General features: G+C 54.4%; 2 protein-coding genes across 4 annotated transcripts in view; one reads left to right on the top strand and one right to left on the bottom strand.

Annotated features, from left to right (window-relative positions):
• Positions 1-16315, top strand: part of LOC309805449 (uncharacterized protein) — a 119660-nt gene that overhangs the window by 76402 nt on the left and 26943 nt on the right. The gene's annotated exons all lie outside the window — the stretch shown is intronic.
• On the bottom strand, positions 19-7530 carry IRF1 (interferon regulatory factor 1). Of its 3 annotated transcripts, XR_014294313.1 has the most exons (11): positions 7231-7530; positions 6097-6188; positions 4720-4819; positions 3732-3908; positions 3565-3614; positions 3325-3457; positions 3014-3136; positions 2626-2675; positions 1426-1561; positions 805-1116; positions 19-689 (listed from the first exon to the last, which is right to left on the bottom strand). XR_014294313.1 is itself a non-coding variant. In XM_082624064.1 (10 exons), exons 2-10 carry the CDS (start codon positions 6181-6183, stop codon positions 1004-1006), a joined length of 969 nt encoding a protein of 322 aa, XP_082480190.1. In that variant the 5' UTR covers positions 6184-6188; positions 7231-7530; the 3' UTR covers positions 19-1003. The 3 variants fall into 3 exon arrangements, 2 of the variants coding, with proteins under 2 accessions (XP_082480190.1, XP_082480191.1); XM_082624064.1 differs by having other exon boundaries at positions 19-1116; XM_082624065.1 differs by lacking the exon at positions 6097-6188 and having other exon boundaries at positions 19-1116.

Raw genomic sequence — 16315 nt, 5'->3', positions numbered from 1 at the left:
AGTAAAAGGCCACACCACTTATAAAGAATTAACGTTTTATAAAAAGACAAATGTACATATTTACACACACGTACATGTGTGGTCACACATGACTTAGCGGTCAGATGACATTTCCAATTTTAAAGGTCACACTCACACTTGCCTCCCTGGGCCTGCTGGGGGCTGCTGGGGCCTGCCTAAGGGGGCAGGTGGGTGCAGAGCAAGGCACAGTATAAATAAATGCAAATGCCAAGAGCTTGGGGGAAACGTTAGTGTACACCTCTGATCAGAAATGTGGCAAGGTCCACAAGAAAAAGTGCCAGTTTTTTTCACAAGCCCCTCAGCCTAAGCAGGGAGCAGGGCAGAGCTCCTCTGAGGCAGAGGGGGCACTGTCCCCACAGGACCCCAGTCTTCCTTCACATTTCACTGGCTTTGGAACAGTCCCCAGGGCTCAGCTAGGAAGGGAGGTGGTTCTTTGGGAACAGGATTCACTTAGTGCAATTGTCTCTTAGTGCAGAGCCAGCCCTGGAGTTGGTGCTGTGCTTTCTGAGGTCACTGGTCCGTTCCCTTGGGCCAGCTCAGTGACAGCAAGACCCTCTCCAGGCAGCTGGGCTCAGAGGGAAAAGCTGGAGGCTGACTCCTGTCTGAGACCTCCACCTGACACACCAGTCTCAGAATGCCATCTTCCCAGGAGGCAGGGCCAGCTTTACCTCTCCAGGCAGCTGGGCTCAGAGGGAAAAGCTGGAGGCTGACTCCTGTCTGAGACCTCCACCTGACACACCAGTCTCAGAATGCCATCTTCCCAGGAGGCAGGGCCAGCTTTACCCCACAAGATAAGCCCAGACCCTGGCCTGCCGGACCCCCAGAGGCCACTGTCCCAAGGAGGAAATCCCCATCCCTGGTCAGCAGTGGGGTTACACTTTGTCATATCAAGGGGCCACAGGATTCCTGCTTCTCTGTACCACAGCCGCCATGATGCCAGGTCCTGCTTGCCTAGAGAAGTAAAAGGGGGCCAGGGGCCCACCTATGGTGCACAAGGAATGGCCTGGATGGAGGGCAGCCTGACTGGGGGCAGCAGGCTGTCCAGCCAGCTGGTGTCCATGTTCTTCAGATCTGAAGATATCAGCCCAATATACCCTAGAAGATGTGAAGAAGGTTGTGTGAGGATTGGGGATGGGGAGGCAGGTGTGTTCTCCCCCGACCCTCCAACCCTATCCGTGAAGGCCTCAGACACAGCAGCCTCTGCTGTCCGCCCCATGGCAGCCTCAATCTTAGGCAAACCTGAGGGCCTGGAAGGAGCAGCCAATTTGTAAGCTGTCTGTACCCCGATGAATTTAACAAGGATGCTTTACCCCTGCTGCTCTCTGGCCCTGCCCCCAAGCCTTCCCCACCCGCTACTTGGTTTTCCCTTCTTTGAGAAACCATATGGATCCACGGTCTCCTTACCCCCAGGGCTGTCAACTTCTGGCTCCTCCTTGCAGCTGAAGTCTCCATAGACAGAGGTGGGCTGGGCCCCAGGTTCATTGAGCAGGTACCCCTTCCCATCCACGCTTGTCTGCTGCCACCCTGACTGCTCCAAGAGCTGGGGACAGATAAATAAGAAGCAGTACAGACTCACCCTCTGGTCCTGCCTTCAATGAGCCAACGCTTCCCAGCCAGGATCACATCCTTGGCCATTTTCACATTCTCAAATGGATATAGACGTGGAGTGCAGTTAGGATAGGGGCCTGGGAGGTGAGGGTCTGCCCTGGGCTGACACTCCCACATCTACCTTCTGGCATAGAATCTCCAAGACTTCCCTCTCAACTGGGTAAGGACATACCAACTGGGAGGGTGGCTTAAAGCAATGGTTCACATATTAAGTCAAGAAAAGATGCCTAGAAATTTCAGGTAGAGATAAGGAACTATGCCCATGTCTCCATTTTCTGTGCTGATGGAACAGAGCCTGGGTACAGCTACTTCAAAAACTTTTTTACATTTATTTTAAAAACTGAAGCAGAAAAAAACCTGGAGAATAATTTGCTTAAAAAAAGAAAAGCCAGGGCTTCCCTGGTGGCGCAGTGGTTGAGAGTCCGCCGATGCAGGGGACACGGGTTCATGCCCCGGTCCGGGAAGATCCCACATGCTGCGGAGCAGTTGGGCCCGTGAGCCATGGCCACTGAGCCTGCGCATCCGGAGCCTGTGCTCCGCAACGGGAGAGGCCACAACAGTGAGAACCCCGTGTACCGGGAAAAAAAAAAAAAAAAAAAAAAAAAAGAAAAGCCATCATATTACAGATCCCAAAGGCTGATTACTGAAACCTCATGTGCAGTTCCCAAACTAACAGGACTGGGGCATGTTGGGGCAGAGGACACGGGCCAGGGACCCGGCACTGATGGTGGCTGACTCAGAGCTATCTGAGGCCCTAGGACAGCATGTGAGAAACCCAGCCTCCCTCCTGCCCCCACTTCCACAGTGTCTTTCCCACCAGCCAAAGAGGTCAGTGGTCCCCAGCCACATGGATGTGACACTTGTAGGACCATGCAAGCAGACAGGTCACAGCAGCAACTGCCTACCCTCCAACTTGGAAGCTCTCACTGGTTCTCTCCCCTCACTGAGAAGTAGCCACCTCAAAAGAGCACTGAAGAAGGAAGGAAGGGGCTTTACCTTCATGATGTCCTCAGTTAATTTCCCTTCCTCGTCCTCATCTGTTGCAGCTGTGGATGGGGAACAGCAGAGAGGTTGGCTGAGGTCAGTCAGCCAGGCTCACCCTGCAGTGCCAGCCCCACCAAGTCCCCCTATCCTTTCACACATGCGCACACACACGCTGGCCTCCAAGTGGATATCTGCCTTCCATGAAGATTCCAGAACAGAACACTGTCCTTGTGACTCAGCCTCCTGAACCCTGAAGCCACACCTCTTCCCACCTCTTCCCTCTTCTCTCCAGCCCACCAGTCAGCTCAGTGCTGGGTGGAGTTCTGAGCATCTTTTCTCCCTCAGGAAACCCCTCCTTGGATCCCAACAGTCAGGCAGGCCAGGCCCCGGAGGCACGAACCTTCAGAGGTGGAGGGCATGGGCGACACCTGAAAGTTGTACAGGTCACTGGTGCTGTCTGGCACAATTTCCACTGGAATGCGCCAGTCGGGGAGGGTGCTGCTGACGGCACACGGTGACAGTGCTTCAGGACAACAGAAACTGAGGGTCAGAGCTGTGTGCTTTCTTAGTTTACCAGGACACCCAGCATCCCCGCCAACTCGCAGCCTGCTCCAACAAGTCACCATCTACAAGCACGGTGCCCCCTAGACCCAAGAGAAAGAGCCATCCCACCAACCTATGTGGTCCCCTGCCAGACCCGGCCCACCTTACCTGGAGTAAGGGCCCGTTCAATGTCCAAGTCCTGCCCCATGTAGCCCTGAGTTGTGTAGCTGCTGTGGTCATCAGGCAGAGTGGAGCTGCTGAGTCCATCAGAGAAGGTATCGGGGCTGGATTCCCCACATGACTGTAGAAGGAGAAAGAAGCTTAGGCCCAGGCTTGCTGGGGCACTCCTTCTACTGCCCACCTTGACTCTCAGGTGACCAAAGGCTAGCTGCTTAGGATCATACTCACCTTTTTCTTGGCCTTGTTCTTAGCATCTCGGCTGGACTTGCACTTTCTCTCTGTGGGGCAGATAGGCTGTCACCCTTGGTACAGGCAGGCATGCCAGCCCCAGCTGACTTCCTTCCTCCTTCCCTCTCTCCCTGAGGGCTTTCCCAGGACCCAGAGCCCTTGGATACCTTTCCTCTGGTTCTTGGTGAGGGGTGGGAGCATCCGGTACACCCGCACAGCTGAACTGCCCTTGTTCCTGCTCTGGTCCTTCACCTCCTCGATATCTGGCAGGGAGTTCATGGCACAGCGAAAGTTGGCCTTCCATGTCTTGGGATCCGGCTCCTTTTCCCCTGCTTTGTATCGGCCTAGTGGGCAGGAAAGTGAAGAGTATCATCAGGACTATAGGTGGGGATCCTCAGCTGTGCCCTGGCTTGGAAGGAGAAAGACAAGAGAGTACCCCTGAGCTCTCATGCTGCCAGAGATCCACAATGGTCAAACCAGCAGGTATTCCTGGCTGACACCTGTGCAGGCCCTGGGCTTCTCAAATGCCCAGACTTGGCTCAAATACATCCAGCAAGCCTCAGCAAAGGGCCTAGCCAGAAGCACTAGAGAGCCCAAGCCCCAAAGTGCTATCTTTGTCACAGATCATGCCCAGTCTCCCTTTGGCTGTCAGCAGCCAGATGGCAGGGACTGGGGCTTATTTGATAGTTCCAAACTTGGGAATGCACACAGAGTAGGCATCAAAGAATATTTACTGATAGGTGGACTGACTGGTCCGAGATGGGCCAAAAGTCCCATCCCTGAAGGATGAAAGAGGCTGCCAACCAGATGGGCCTTGGACCCAGGACTATTGGTCAACATCAAGAAAAAGGAAGGCCTGGATCTCTTTCAGTGTCCGTGCTCACGACTGCTTTTGCCAGGGAGAACTTTAATCTAGCCACAAACTCCATGAAGAAGCCACACTTTCTAAGATTTTGGCTTCGTAAATTCCTTTGTGAACGTGCTGAAATGATGAACCCTCTCCCCCAAAACACACATCTGCTCCCTGCCCACCCCCGAATTCTGTACAACATCTCAGGGAGCTCAGAGACCCCAGTGAAGAGCCTCTGTGTTAAAAGAAGTGCCTCCCCTTATCTCCTCCCTGCTCCTCTTAGAGCTGGAGTCCAGGGCACACACCTGTGTGAATGGCCCAGCTCCGAAACAGACAGGCATCCTTGTTGATGTCCCAGCCATGCTTGGCGGCATGCTTCCATGGGATCTGGAAGATCATCTCCTCCTATACAGCACACAAGCACACATACATGTAAGACCGTGTCAGCTCAGAGACCACAGGCTTTTGGCCTGAATCTGCCCAGCCCCCCAGATCTGGGAAAAGGCTGACTTCCCCTTTTCACCCTGACATCTGGCTTGGGTTGACCCATCCTGAGAATGGCTTAAACAGGCTACTCCATCACTAGATCTTTCAGAAGGGTCTCTGGGTTCTGATGAGCTAGGGCATCATCAGCTCAGCAAAGACCTCCTTCTGCCTATTACAGATGTGCTAGGACCCATACAGAGTACCCTGGGATGCTTCTCTCAGACTTGTCAGCACCAGCATGGAAGTGAGAAGTCAGTTCATTAGATGGGGCTGCTCAGGACAACTGTGACCACTGGCTCCTACACAGGGGGTCCTGGCCATATACCTGTGGGAGCCCAGGGCCAGACTTGGATGATGACTACCTGTGTGACCCTGGCATTGTCACTATACCTCTTTGTCCCTCACTGTTTTCTCTTCCGTGAAATGAAAAAAACACAGTAACAAATATGAAAGCTAAGGTCTCACTGGTATCTTTACTGGTGGTTAACAGTATGGAGTTTTGAGTCAGACTGCTCAGGTTCAAATCTTGACTTTATCGCTTTTTGTGTGATATCATCTACTTCTCAGTGCCTCAGTTTCCTTATCTGAAAATGGAGATATTAATAGAATCTACCTCACAGGGCTATGTTGAGGATTAAATGACACGATGTAAGTAACATAACATGGTGCCATGCTCGCTCATAGTAAGTGTACAGTAAGCATTAGTTGTTATTATGGCTACTATTATTACTGCTAAGTCTTCAGGGTCTATGTTGTCCTTTGTGCACCAGCAAGAGGCCTCTTGGGTCTGGACAACTGGTGCAAGGTTAATTCTTGGGTCGCCTGCTGAGCTAGTCACCTTCCTGCCAGCAGTGCCCACTTTTCTGTCTCCTATCTGCCTGACTGGAGCCCTCCAGAATGTTGTGTGTGCTTGTAGAGGTCTCCCTCAGGAGAGACCAGAACTTTGGCCCTGCAGATGCTGGGAGAATCTTGCTGCTGGAAAACTGTCAGTGCCTTCAGGTGGATGCCCAGGGAGGCAGGCAGAAGTCAGCCAGTGGGGCCCTGGCTGGGTCTTGTACACTCCCTGCAGGATCCACTAGGAAATACATCTGCCTGCTCCCTATCACACTTCCCTTTTTGAGCTGCATCTGAAGCTTTGGTCCCCTAAAGAACATGGGTTAAAATAGTGGCAGAAAAACCCAAAGAGTAACACTCACTTTATTAATCCAGATCAGCCCTGGGATTTGGTTGGAATTAATCTGCATCTCTAGCCAGGGTCTCATGCGCATCCGAGTGATGGGCATGTTGGCTGTAAAGAGAAGACAGAAGGCTCCTGTTTGGAGTCTGTTGAGCAGCCCCTAGGCACTACCCTGCCCCACCCCAGGTCATTCAATTACCCTCCCCTGCCCTCGTCCAGATTCCAAGTACTACAATCATGGGGAAGGGCGCTTTCTCTGGAATAAAACCGCCCTCCAAATCTTTTCAGCATCTTGAGCAAAATGCTTCTTCCCTCACCCCCTCCTAGACAGTCTTGGGAGGAGACAGGCATGCATGTGTGTTTCGAGATTTATGTTCAGGAAAAGAAACAAAACACAGAGATATCTAAATACCAGAACTTTTCTCCCAAAATTCAAATCCTTTGGGAAGCAAGGGGCTTCTTTTGCTTGATGCCAAGAAATTTTCCTGCTTGAGTTGTTGCCACTAGATGTGCACCTTCCCTAATGGACAAGCAGTCACCCTACATCCTGGACTCCCCCCCGCCCCAAATCTATTCTACGCCTCCCTGACAGTCACAGTGTAGAGGCCCGGACGCCAACCCTTCCGGCCTGGTTCCCCTCCTCGGGCGAAGTGGCCCAAGGAACACCTGTGGCGCCTCTTCCCGCGGTCCCGGGAGGTCCTCCAACCATCCAGGGCAGCAAGCCCCAGGCCCCGCCACCTGCATAGACAGCCTGAAACCTGGGGCCTGGGCGCGAGCTGGGACCGCCGAAAGCCGGCGCCGGGAGCAAAGGGCGCCCACGCGCCGACATACACTCGAGTCCCCCGCACGACTCGTGGATGCGCGCAGCCAACACACAGGGCCACCCAGAGGCCGCCAGCGGCTTCGCGCACACAGAGCTGCGGCAGCGGCCGGGGTCGGGCAACCTCGGCCGGGTGGGCGGTCCACGCCGCGGCCCGCCCTCCCCGCGCAGCTGCTTGCCGCTCCTCCAGCGCCTTCCCGAGTCCGCGCGGGGGCCCAGGCCACGCCGCGAGCCCGCCACTCTCCCGGCTGGGGTTTTCGTCCCCCACTTCCTGATGCCCCGCACGCTTTTGTTCGACGCCACCGGTGCCCCTTGCGGCGAAGGCGGGCTCACCTCGGCTTCAAGCGCTTTTCAGCGGCGGCGCCCGAGGGTCCCGGAGCGGCGAGGGCTGCTAAGCGGGAACGGGGAGCGCGATTCTTGGTGGGAGCGGGGAGAAGGCAGAGGATGCCTGGGTCGCGGAGCCGCTGGGCACGGCTGGCCTCGGCTTGGCTCGGCTCCCGCTGGCCTCTGCTCCGCCCGGCTCGGGCGCACGTCCTGCCTCGACGAAGGAGTGGCGCGCTCTGCCGGGGTAGCGGCGCCGGCGAGAAATCTAAACACTTAGCGGGATTCCCCCAGCCCAGGCCGGGCCCCGCCTCCTAGAGAGCCGCGAGGGCGCCCATTGGCCAGCGCCGCCTCATCATTTCGGGGAAATCAGGCGGTTGTAGAGCTAGCGGCGAAGGGGAAGTACAGGGCGGCTGCCCCTCCCCACCCCCTCCGGCCTGGCGCCGCCGCCCCGGGGCGAACGCGGGCCCGCCCCGCCGGCTCCCACTCCACCCCCATACCAGCTCGCCCAGGAGAAAGCTGTCCTGGAAAGTCAAACGGCCCCGGCCCATAGTTACTCCCCTCACTCCGCACTCCCCCAGCCTGCTAGCTCCTCTGTCCATCTCCTTGCCCTCCTTTCCTGGGGATGGGGACATCTATCTCCCCAGCCCCGGTGAGGGGGTCACCCGGGCACCTGCGCCTTCTTCAGAGTGGACGCCAGGACTGAATCCCCGGAAAACCAACCTGCTTCCTCAAGCCCGTTAATGGGGTGTCAAGAAGGGAGGGTTTTGGCTCTCAAACTGCCCCCTTTTTGAGGGATGACCCACCGCCAGGTCATTCACCTTCCCTGGAGAAGTAAAGGAAAGCCTGCCCTGCTTGGGGCTGCCAGGACGAGAAGAAATCCCAGCTTGGCCGCTGCTAGCGCAGCCTGCCAATGGACTAGGGACCTGTTTCCTCAACTACAAAATAACGATAGCCCTACCTTGCTGGTTTACAGTGACAGAGAGATGATGTCTGTAAAGCATCATGACCTACTTGGGCAGCAGATGATGCGTGGATTGCGAGGTCCCTGCCCAGAGTCTAATAGTGACCAGGGAGAGACCTCTTCTGCTTCTCCTTCTACACCCTTGGGACTGCCCCACAAAGGGAGAAGGGTTTCAGAGAAGCCAGGACTGCTGAGTTGAGGTGGGTGTGGGCTAACCTTGGCTCCTCCTAGCACTCCTGCCTTAGGCCGCCTCCACAGTCTCATGTGGCCCTTGCATGGGAGCCCCTCGGTGGCAGCATTAGTGTCATCTCTGGGCCCTCAGAGCTTGGCCCAGAGACATTCTGGGCAACATGGGGGAACGGCTTAGGTCTGACCAAGGCCTTGGGTCTAGCCAAAGGATTGGGGAGCCCAGGTCCCAGGCCCCTTGGGGATGGAAGCTATTTAACTCTTGGGCTTACAACTAGACCTTGACCTACTTGTACTCCTAGACGCTGGGCTGAGTGTTCATTTTTCTATCTAGAACTCTGGCACAGCAGGCTTCTTCCTTCAACCCCATCAAGCTGCTGATTCAGAGGTAAATCACTCTTCCAGGCTGGGTTGGTTGTGTCACTCCTGTCACCCCAGCTCTCCCTCCATAGTGGCACCCAGTTGCAGTGTTGCAGGCTATAAACAGACACATTGATGCAGCATTCCACCTGTCAGTCACACTAGAGCTTCCTTCCCACAGAGGAAATGGATGGGTCAATCCAATAATGGTGCACCAGAATCTGATGCTGTGACTAAGACCAAGCTTGGTTCCCAGGAAACCAACAGGAATGGGTCAGAGCTGTCTCCCAGATACTGATGGGTGCAGGAGCCAGGAGAGGCAGAAAGGCAGGAAAACTGTGAGGAGTGAGCCTAGCTGGGTGTTAAGCAAAATGGAAGGTGCTGAGGCCCTGGAAGTGGGGAAAAGGGTTGAGGTGCTTTAAGTGACAGAAGGGAGTGGGAATGCACTACAGAAACCAAGACCTTCTGAGCAAGAAGAGCAGAAAACAAGTGGCTCCTGAGTTGCAAAGTCTGTTCTCTGTGCAGCAAATGGGTGCTTGTCCTACCCCTAAGAACCTGACATAGCCACTGGAGAATTCAGTGTGAGATTAGGGAAATGAAGTTTGCATTTCATGTGGTCTGAGGAATTGACCCTGTGAAGGCAACAGGAGAGTGTAAAAAGTGCTTTAAAACAAGAACTTTATTTTAATTCATAATCATCTGTATATATATATATATCTATAATGAGCATCTTTCTGTGTCATGAAATGTACTTCTGTAATATCATTTGTAATGGGTACATATTATTCTATCATAAGGATAAATAAAAATTTACCCAATTAATCCCCTATTGTAGGACATTTAGGTTATTTCCATTTTTTCATAATACAAACAGCACTGTGTAGCTAAATCTTTGCGCACATCATAATTTTTTGCTAAGGAGAAATTCCCCAGTGTTAGTATTTACCAGTGAAGTTGTCATTTACATTTTTGAAGTGTTCTTTGCCTTTTTTTTTTTTAACTTTTAACTTTAGGGATTCTTATGTAATCTTGAAGTCTATAACAATCTGCTTATGATGATTGGGGGTGCTATACTCCAACTCAGTGAAATAACGCTAACCCCTGTTTAAGTATCTCAAATTTTTATTGTAACTGTTCTTGATGAATCCCATTCTAAGATTTATCACACATTCCTTGGGAAGCTGGACAGACTATATATTGTCCTTTTCAGGTTTCTCTTAGTAATTCAGGGCTGGCCCTTTCCCCTCTCTGACTCAAAATACTTATCTTCTGTAATTCCAGCCATCCCTTCTGGGCAGGTGACCTCCAAACCCAAACTCTGGCTGCCTTTTGGGTGCTCACCTGGTCCTCTGGTCTTCCTTGCCTGAATCAAATCCTGCTTTCACATTTCAGGTTCAGACTATTGTTGCCATAGCCTCCCCTTGAGACTCCCTCCCTGTCAGGCCTGCGCCTCCAGGCACCTCTGCACTAGGATTATCTCCCTAACTTTGATGACCTCCTTAGCATTCAGGTCCACACAGGAGCCTTGTGGTTCCCTCAGACTCCTTAGCCCCACATTCAATTCACTGCTAACTCTGGTCCTAAGGGTCCCATTCCAACCTTCTTTCCCACAACTCCCCTACCCTTGGCAGTAACTACAGGGTGGTGGAAAGAGAGTCTAGGAGTCTCATGTGGTGGAAAGAGAACACGGGATTTGAGTCTGAAAGCTGTGTTCTTGTGCTTTGCCATTTGCTGTGTGACCTTAGGCAGCTTCTGTCCCTCTCTGGGTCTCAGTTTTCTCTTCTGTAAAATAGAGGTACTCTCTGCACATCTGTCCTAATTGTTACAAAGATGAAATTAGATAGACTATCAAACTCCTTTCTAAACTGTAAAATGTTAGTCAAAGGACACGCGTTCACAGTAAAGCATGAACCTTTCACTGTATTTCCATTCTCTGAACACACTTTGTGTTTTTCCCCTGTCTTTGCTTCTTCCATTTGCTCCTCATCCCTGACTTCCTAGGATACTTAGCAACACTCACCTCACCTGCCATTCCCCCTTGCTCTCTCAGTCTTAGTTCTCCCCCTCCCATTCCCCCCACCGCACTTCAATTTCAGTCTGTTTTAAGGCCCAGAGCAAATGCCTGGTCTTCTATGAAGCACCTCCAAAGCAGCCAACCAGAAATCCTTCCCCTCCTCAAAACCCCCTAGCCCTTAACTTTCATGTTTTCTTTTCTCCACTTATCACCTTCTGGGTGGTGTCCTTCTGGGGAACAAAGTCTGCTGTTTTTTTTTTTTTTTTTGGCCAGGCCACACAGCATGTGGGATCTTAGTTCCTTGACCAGGGATCGAACCATGCCCCCTGCAGTGGAAGTGCAGAGTCTTAACCACTGGACCACCAGGGAAGTCCCAAAGTCTGCATTTTTCTGCAAGAGACCTGAGAGGGTTCCTCACACTGCAGCTGGAGTTAGCTGGGGGTTAGCTCTGGAGCAGGGTCTCACTCAAAGGATACCTCCCATCTATACTATCACTCAATGAGGGTAAATTTATTGCAGTTTCTCTGTATTAGGCTCTGGGGTTTTCTGAGCTGGCAGAAGAGGCTGACTGGCTGGCAAGACCTCCTTTGAGATGACTTCTGCAATCAGGCTGCTAGGGGCAAGATCACCGCTATGGAAGCCTTCCTCAGTGGACCAAATCGTGTCCCTAGCCCCCTCTCTCAGGCTCTCAGAACACAGTGTTCACCCCCTAGGTGGGTTCCAGTTAGTCCTGAAGTACAGCACCCAGCAAGGTTTTAACTAGGGTTTTGAGACTAGGGCAGCCCTGGGCCCCTGTGGCTCCTGCTACCCAGAGAAGAGGCCACAGTCCCCAAATCAGATGAACGCCAGCAGGCGTTCCACCTCCCAGGTCCAGAGGGAGGGCTCTCTTAGACGCTAAAAGTCCCTCCCAGCCATCCTCTATTTTCACAGCAACCTGGGAGGCAGGCAGTCCTAAACTATCAAGTGCAGAACACAAAGTCAGGCATAAAATAATCTGAAAGCAACAAAAGCTTGAAGATAGAATCTAGGCGTCATCACCCTGGCTGAAAGGAGCCTAATTATAGATAAAGAAAGTCGTTTCTTAATTCATTCAACAAATATGAATGGCATTCCTGCTCTGGGTCAACTGCAGGTTTGGCCCTGGGGATGTGCTGGGGCACGAGACTAGCCCCTCCCCTCTCGCAGCTCCGGCAAAAATGGTGTATGACACAGCAGAATAAACATTGTGCTGTTATAAGAATCCTAAACGCAGAGTGGGAGGCTGCAGCTGGCTGGGAAAGCACTAGGGGTCCTGCGATATAAGAGTGGGCCGAGAATTGCTCCAGCGCTCTGGACTGTTCGGAACCCCAGAGGGGGAGCGGGGTGTCAGTGTGGGCTGCCGCTGATGCCCTGTGCAGTTTCATTTCTTATAAACACTGCGTTGGGAGGAAAGAGGCCTCGGCCCTCCATCCGCCCCAAGGGGCCCCGAGGCGGGGGTGAGGCTCTGTGGCCAGGCCCGGCGGCCGCGACCCGGAGTGGGGCTGGATGGGAGCAGCACCCTCCTCCCCCACGTAAATGGGTCTTGCACCACGGCCAGCGTCCCTGGCAGGCTTCTTGGCCTTTATGGGGGCAGCAGCACCCCTACTTCAACCTGTGTAATCGAGTCCCGATCTGGAGCCCTTCACCGCCAGGTGACGCACGCTCGCGCTGACCAGGCTTGAGATGGGTGTGTGTTTGGAGGGGAGGGGGCCCAAGCCCTTCCGGCCAACTTCCACATTCCTGCTCGGCCCCGGTTGGGGGTGAATTGGGGTGAGCAGCCGGCTCCGGGCTGGCCGGCTTCCTGGAAAAGGACGGAGGGAGGGAGAAAGCAAAGCCTCCAGTCCTGCGGCCCGGGTGGCTGCCTGGGACCGCCCCTCCCCCTCCCCAGCTGGCTGCCCCGCCCGTGCCAGGCGGCTCACCTGCCGGCTGCCTGCCGGGGCACTTCTTCCTCCTTCTCTGCCCAGCCTCTGGCTGCGGGCCACAGGTTTGCAGCCAGCTCTACAGCTACAGACTTTGTGACCTCGGGCAAGTTGCTAAACTTCTCTGTGCCCGCCCTCCCAAGATGAAGCTAGCCACACTCGGGGTGCAGAGCTCTTTGTAAATGCCTCTCCGCCCCTTCCCTGGTTTGGCGGACACACAGTAGGCGCACAGAAATGGCGCCCACCTCTACGTTGCTGCAAGGGAGGCCGCACTGCGTCCCCTCCCTCGCTGGGCACTCCGCCATCCGATGCAGCCAGAGCGATCGGGTTAGACTTGCAGCTTTCCTGTGGGAGGCGCGGGTGGTGCTGGGCCGCTGGGGACGATGCCCGCGGGGGGTGGGCGCCGAGTCGAGCCCAGGCACTCAGAGGGCTCCCTCCCCACCTCCGCCTCGGCCCTGCCGGTGGGGGAAGGGCCGCTCCGGCCGCCCAGTTCGGATCCGGCCCCTCACGCAGGCCCCAGCCCCTAGTACCCCAGCCCCCAGCCGGCGCGGGGGGCGGGGCCTGGGTTTCGGTTTCTTGCAAACGCCGAAGCGACAGGGAAATCGAGGAGTTTCCGGGAACCAAGCCGGGAGCGCAGAGGTTCGCAGGCTGCGGATGGGGGAGGAGGAGGGGGACGGGCGGGCGTCCAGTGTCGCGGGTCCGTGGCTCTCTGGAAGTTCCAGCGGGAGCGGGGGAAAACCGGCCTCGGAAAAGCCCCACCTGAATGCACCTGCCCCCAGCCCCCTCCCGGGTGGCGTTCCTTCAGAAGGGGGCGTGGTGGGGTGTGGATGAGGGAGCTGTACTTGCATGGGAGGAGGGCACTGTGGGCAGGCAAGAAGTGTCTGAGGAATGTGGAGGACCCCCTCCAATGGCTGAGGTCCCCAATTGTACCACTCGCTGTCGCGGTCACATCCTGATTTATTGTCTTCATAGCTCTTACCATTGCTGAACTTATCTTTTTTGTGTATTTTATTTGTTGGAGGATTCCTCCTACCTGTCTTGGAGCCCCTTGAGGTGAGGGCCTGCCTGCCTAGTCCAGCCTGCTGGATCCTTCGGGCCTCGAATAGGGCTAACACAAGGAGGGTCTCAGTGAGTGCTTATTGAATGAATGAAGAAATGGAGTGAGTTAGAGGTATTTAGGGTGGGTCTTGTGGCCTTCTGACCTGCTCCCAGGGGACCTCTGGGCCCATCTCTTCTTGGCCCCTAGCCCAGTCAGGTCATGCTGATGCCCCCAGCCGAAGGAGGCCCCCCTCTGTAAGAGAGGCCTTAGCCTCTTTGGGAGGGAGTCCCCTGTGGCTCCCTGAGAACTGCCCTCCAGATAGGGTGGTTGGGCAGTGAGCAGACTGGCGTCATCACAGAGGAATGCTGGCTGTGGGGTCGGCCACTTCCTTCCCTCCCCAGGGCTTGCAGCTCAGGCCAGGGATGATTGTGGGTTGGGCCTGGATCTGAGCCAGGGAGGCTGGGAGTTTGGGAAGGTGAGGCAGAGTCCAGCACCCTACCCTCCCTGACCTCTTCAGACCAAAGTAATAGCTACCGTCAAGGTGGGCAGTGATGCTTGCAAGCCCATATTTCCCAAATTCTTGCTTTCGAGCTCCTACGTAGGGATCTCCTTACTTACAGCCTGGAGAACATGGCTCTTGGAAAGAAACATCAAACAAGTAGAGCTCCCTCAGTCCAGAGGAGCTGAGGGTGGGGCAGCTAGCAGTGGTGGCTACTCTGGAGGCAGCCAGTTAGCCAGTGGAGGGGCAGACAGACCCTTAAGCATTCCTTGTCCAGTCCAGCATTGATTTCCTCTGGTCCAGGCTCAGGATCAGGGTGGTTGGCCTGGGAGAGGGCCAGGGAAACTCCAAATGCTGCAAGAGTGGAGCGTGTGCTATGAGCACAGCCCCTGGTGACCCTGGTGACTCAGCTTGGGAATCCCGACTCCAGGGGCTGCCCTGGAAATAAGGCTTAAGACAGTGAGGGGGTGCCCCTAAGGGGTCCAGGGACCATAGCAGCAGTTTAGTGAGGTCCCAGACCAAATAGGGTCTTGTCCTCTCCTTCTCCTGGGCTCAAGTCTGGACCCACTGATGCTGTTCCTCTGCCTAGCCCAAATAGTATCTTTGAGGCAGAGAACCCAACCCTGATCCTAGCCCATAAATTGGACTTGGTGGAGGACCTGATCTTCAGAGTGTCTGTGTTGGGCTCCATTTGAGGTCACATTTTAGAAACATTAGATATAGCTTAAGCTAGAAATATCAACAGGAATATGTCTTTGTAGCTTGGACTCAGCAAGTGCTGAGTTATAGGAACATTCATAGAAGGAAAGCAGGGCAAGAGGCAAGAGAAGAAGGGGTTGGTCCAGTGGGTGCTCTGTCCTGTTCACTGCTGTAGCCTCCAGATCCAGCCTTGGCTGAGCACAGCAGGTGCCCTATGAACCAGTGTGGCATGAATGGGGATGGATAGATGGACGATGGTTTCAGATTGTCTCAGCAGCATGCACGTTTTCCCTGAGATGGTCTTGGCAACAGATAGTTTTCACAGAAATTCATGGATGCCCCCAAAGGGAGGGAGGAAGGGAGGGACATGGCTTCCCTGAGTAGCACTGTGGTCATTTCTGTCTGGTTCTACCCTTCCAAGGGAATCTTTGCTCTCTTTCCCATCACGCTGTTCACATATGTGTCCTCTCTCGGTCCTGCAGAGAGACTGGGAATCTAGTGACAAGGGCCAGCCAGCCACTTAACAAGGGGAAGGAGCTGTTAACATCAGGTAGGGTCTCTCTTCCTCTCCTGGAAGGTAGGTCCACAAAGGGCCTCAATTTAGTTAGAACCTCAGCCAGGTGTGAGAGGTTCCAGTCCTTTCTCTGCATGAGTAAGTCCTCAGGAAGTATCTGTTGGCTGACTGACTAGGAGGAGGGGTGAAAGGTCAGCAGAGACCCACCTGCCTGGCCAGTCCAGAGAGAGCATGACTGTCTGCCCTCCAGCTTGGCAAGTGAGAGACTATAATGAGCATGTCACCATGTCAGATAGCCAATGTGAAATGCTGCTCTGGGAGTATTTCAGAGGACTGGGTCCATACTGGGGGGCAAAATGGACCAGGGTTTGCTGGGAGAAGGAGCTCTGGGCCAGGAGGCCTCAGGTGACTGGCCACCCCCAGGAAACAAAAGCTAGTCTCCCTTCCTCGAGAACCCTGAAGAACATTGGAGAAGGCTTCCCACAGCCTCATGGGCTGGAGCACACATGTATTACTTTGTTTTTAGTGGAGTGGTAACTCCAGAAGGCTGAAGACTTAGGGGCATCTGATGGTCACAGAATGTTGCTCAGCCCTGTGCCTTTGCCAGCCATGCAGGGGGACTTAGAAGTGAGTAGGCACGGTCCCCACCACTAAGCTGATGTGAGCTCTCCAGGGACAAGAGATGTGGTTATTACCCTCAGAGCCATTTCCCTGGCACCCGGCACACCCCTTGCAAACAGTAGGCACTTAGAAAGTGTACTCGAGGGGCTTCCCTAGTGGCACAGTGGTTGAGAGTCTGCTCTGCCTGCCGATGCAGGGGACACGGGTTCGTGCCCCGGTCCAGGAGAATCCCACGTGCCGCGGAGCGGCTGGGCCCGTGAGCCA

This window comes from Mesoplodon mirus, assembly GCF_964341445.2.
Source record: "Mesoplodon mirus genome assembly, chromosome: 5".
NCBI lineage: Eukaryota > Metazoa > Chordata > Mammalia > Artiodactyla > Ziphiidae > Mesoplodon > Mesoplodon mirus.
This window is presented reverse-complemented; position numbering and strand designations above follow the sequence as displayed.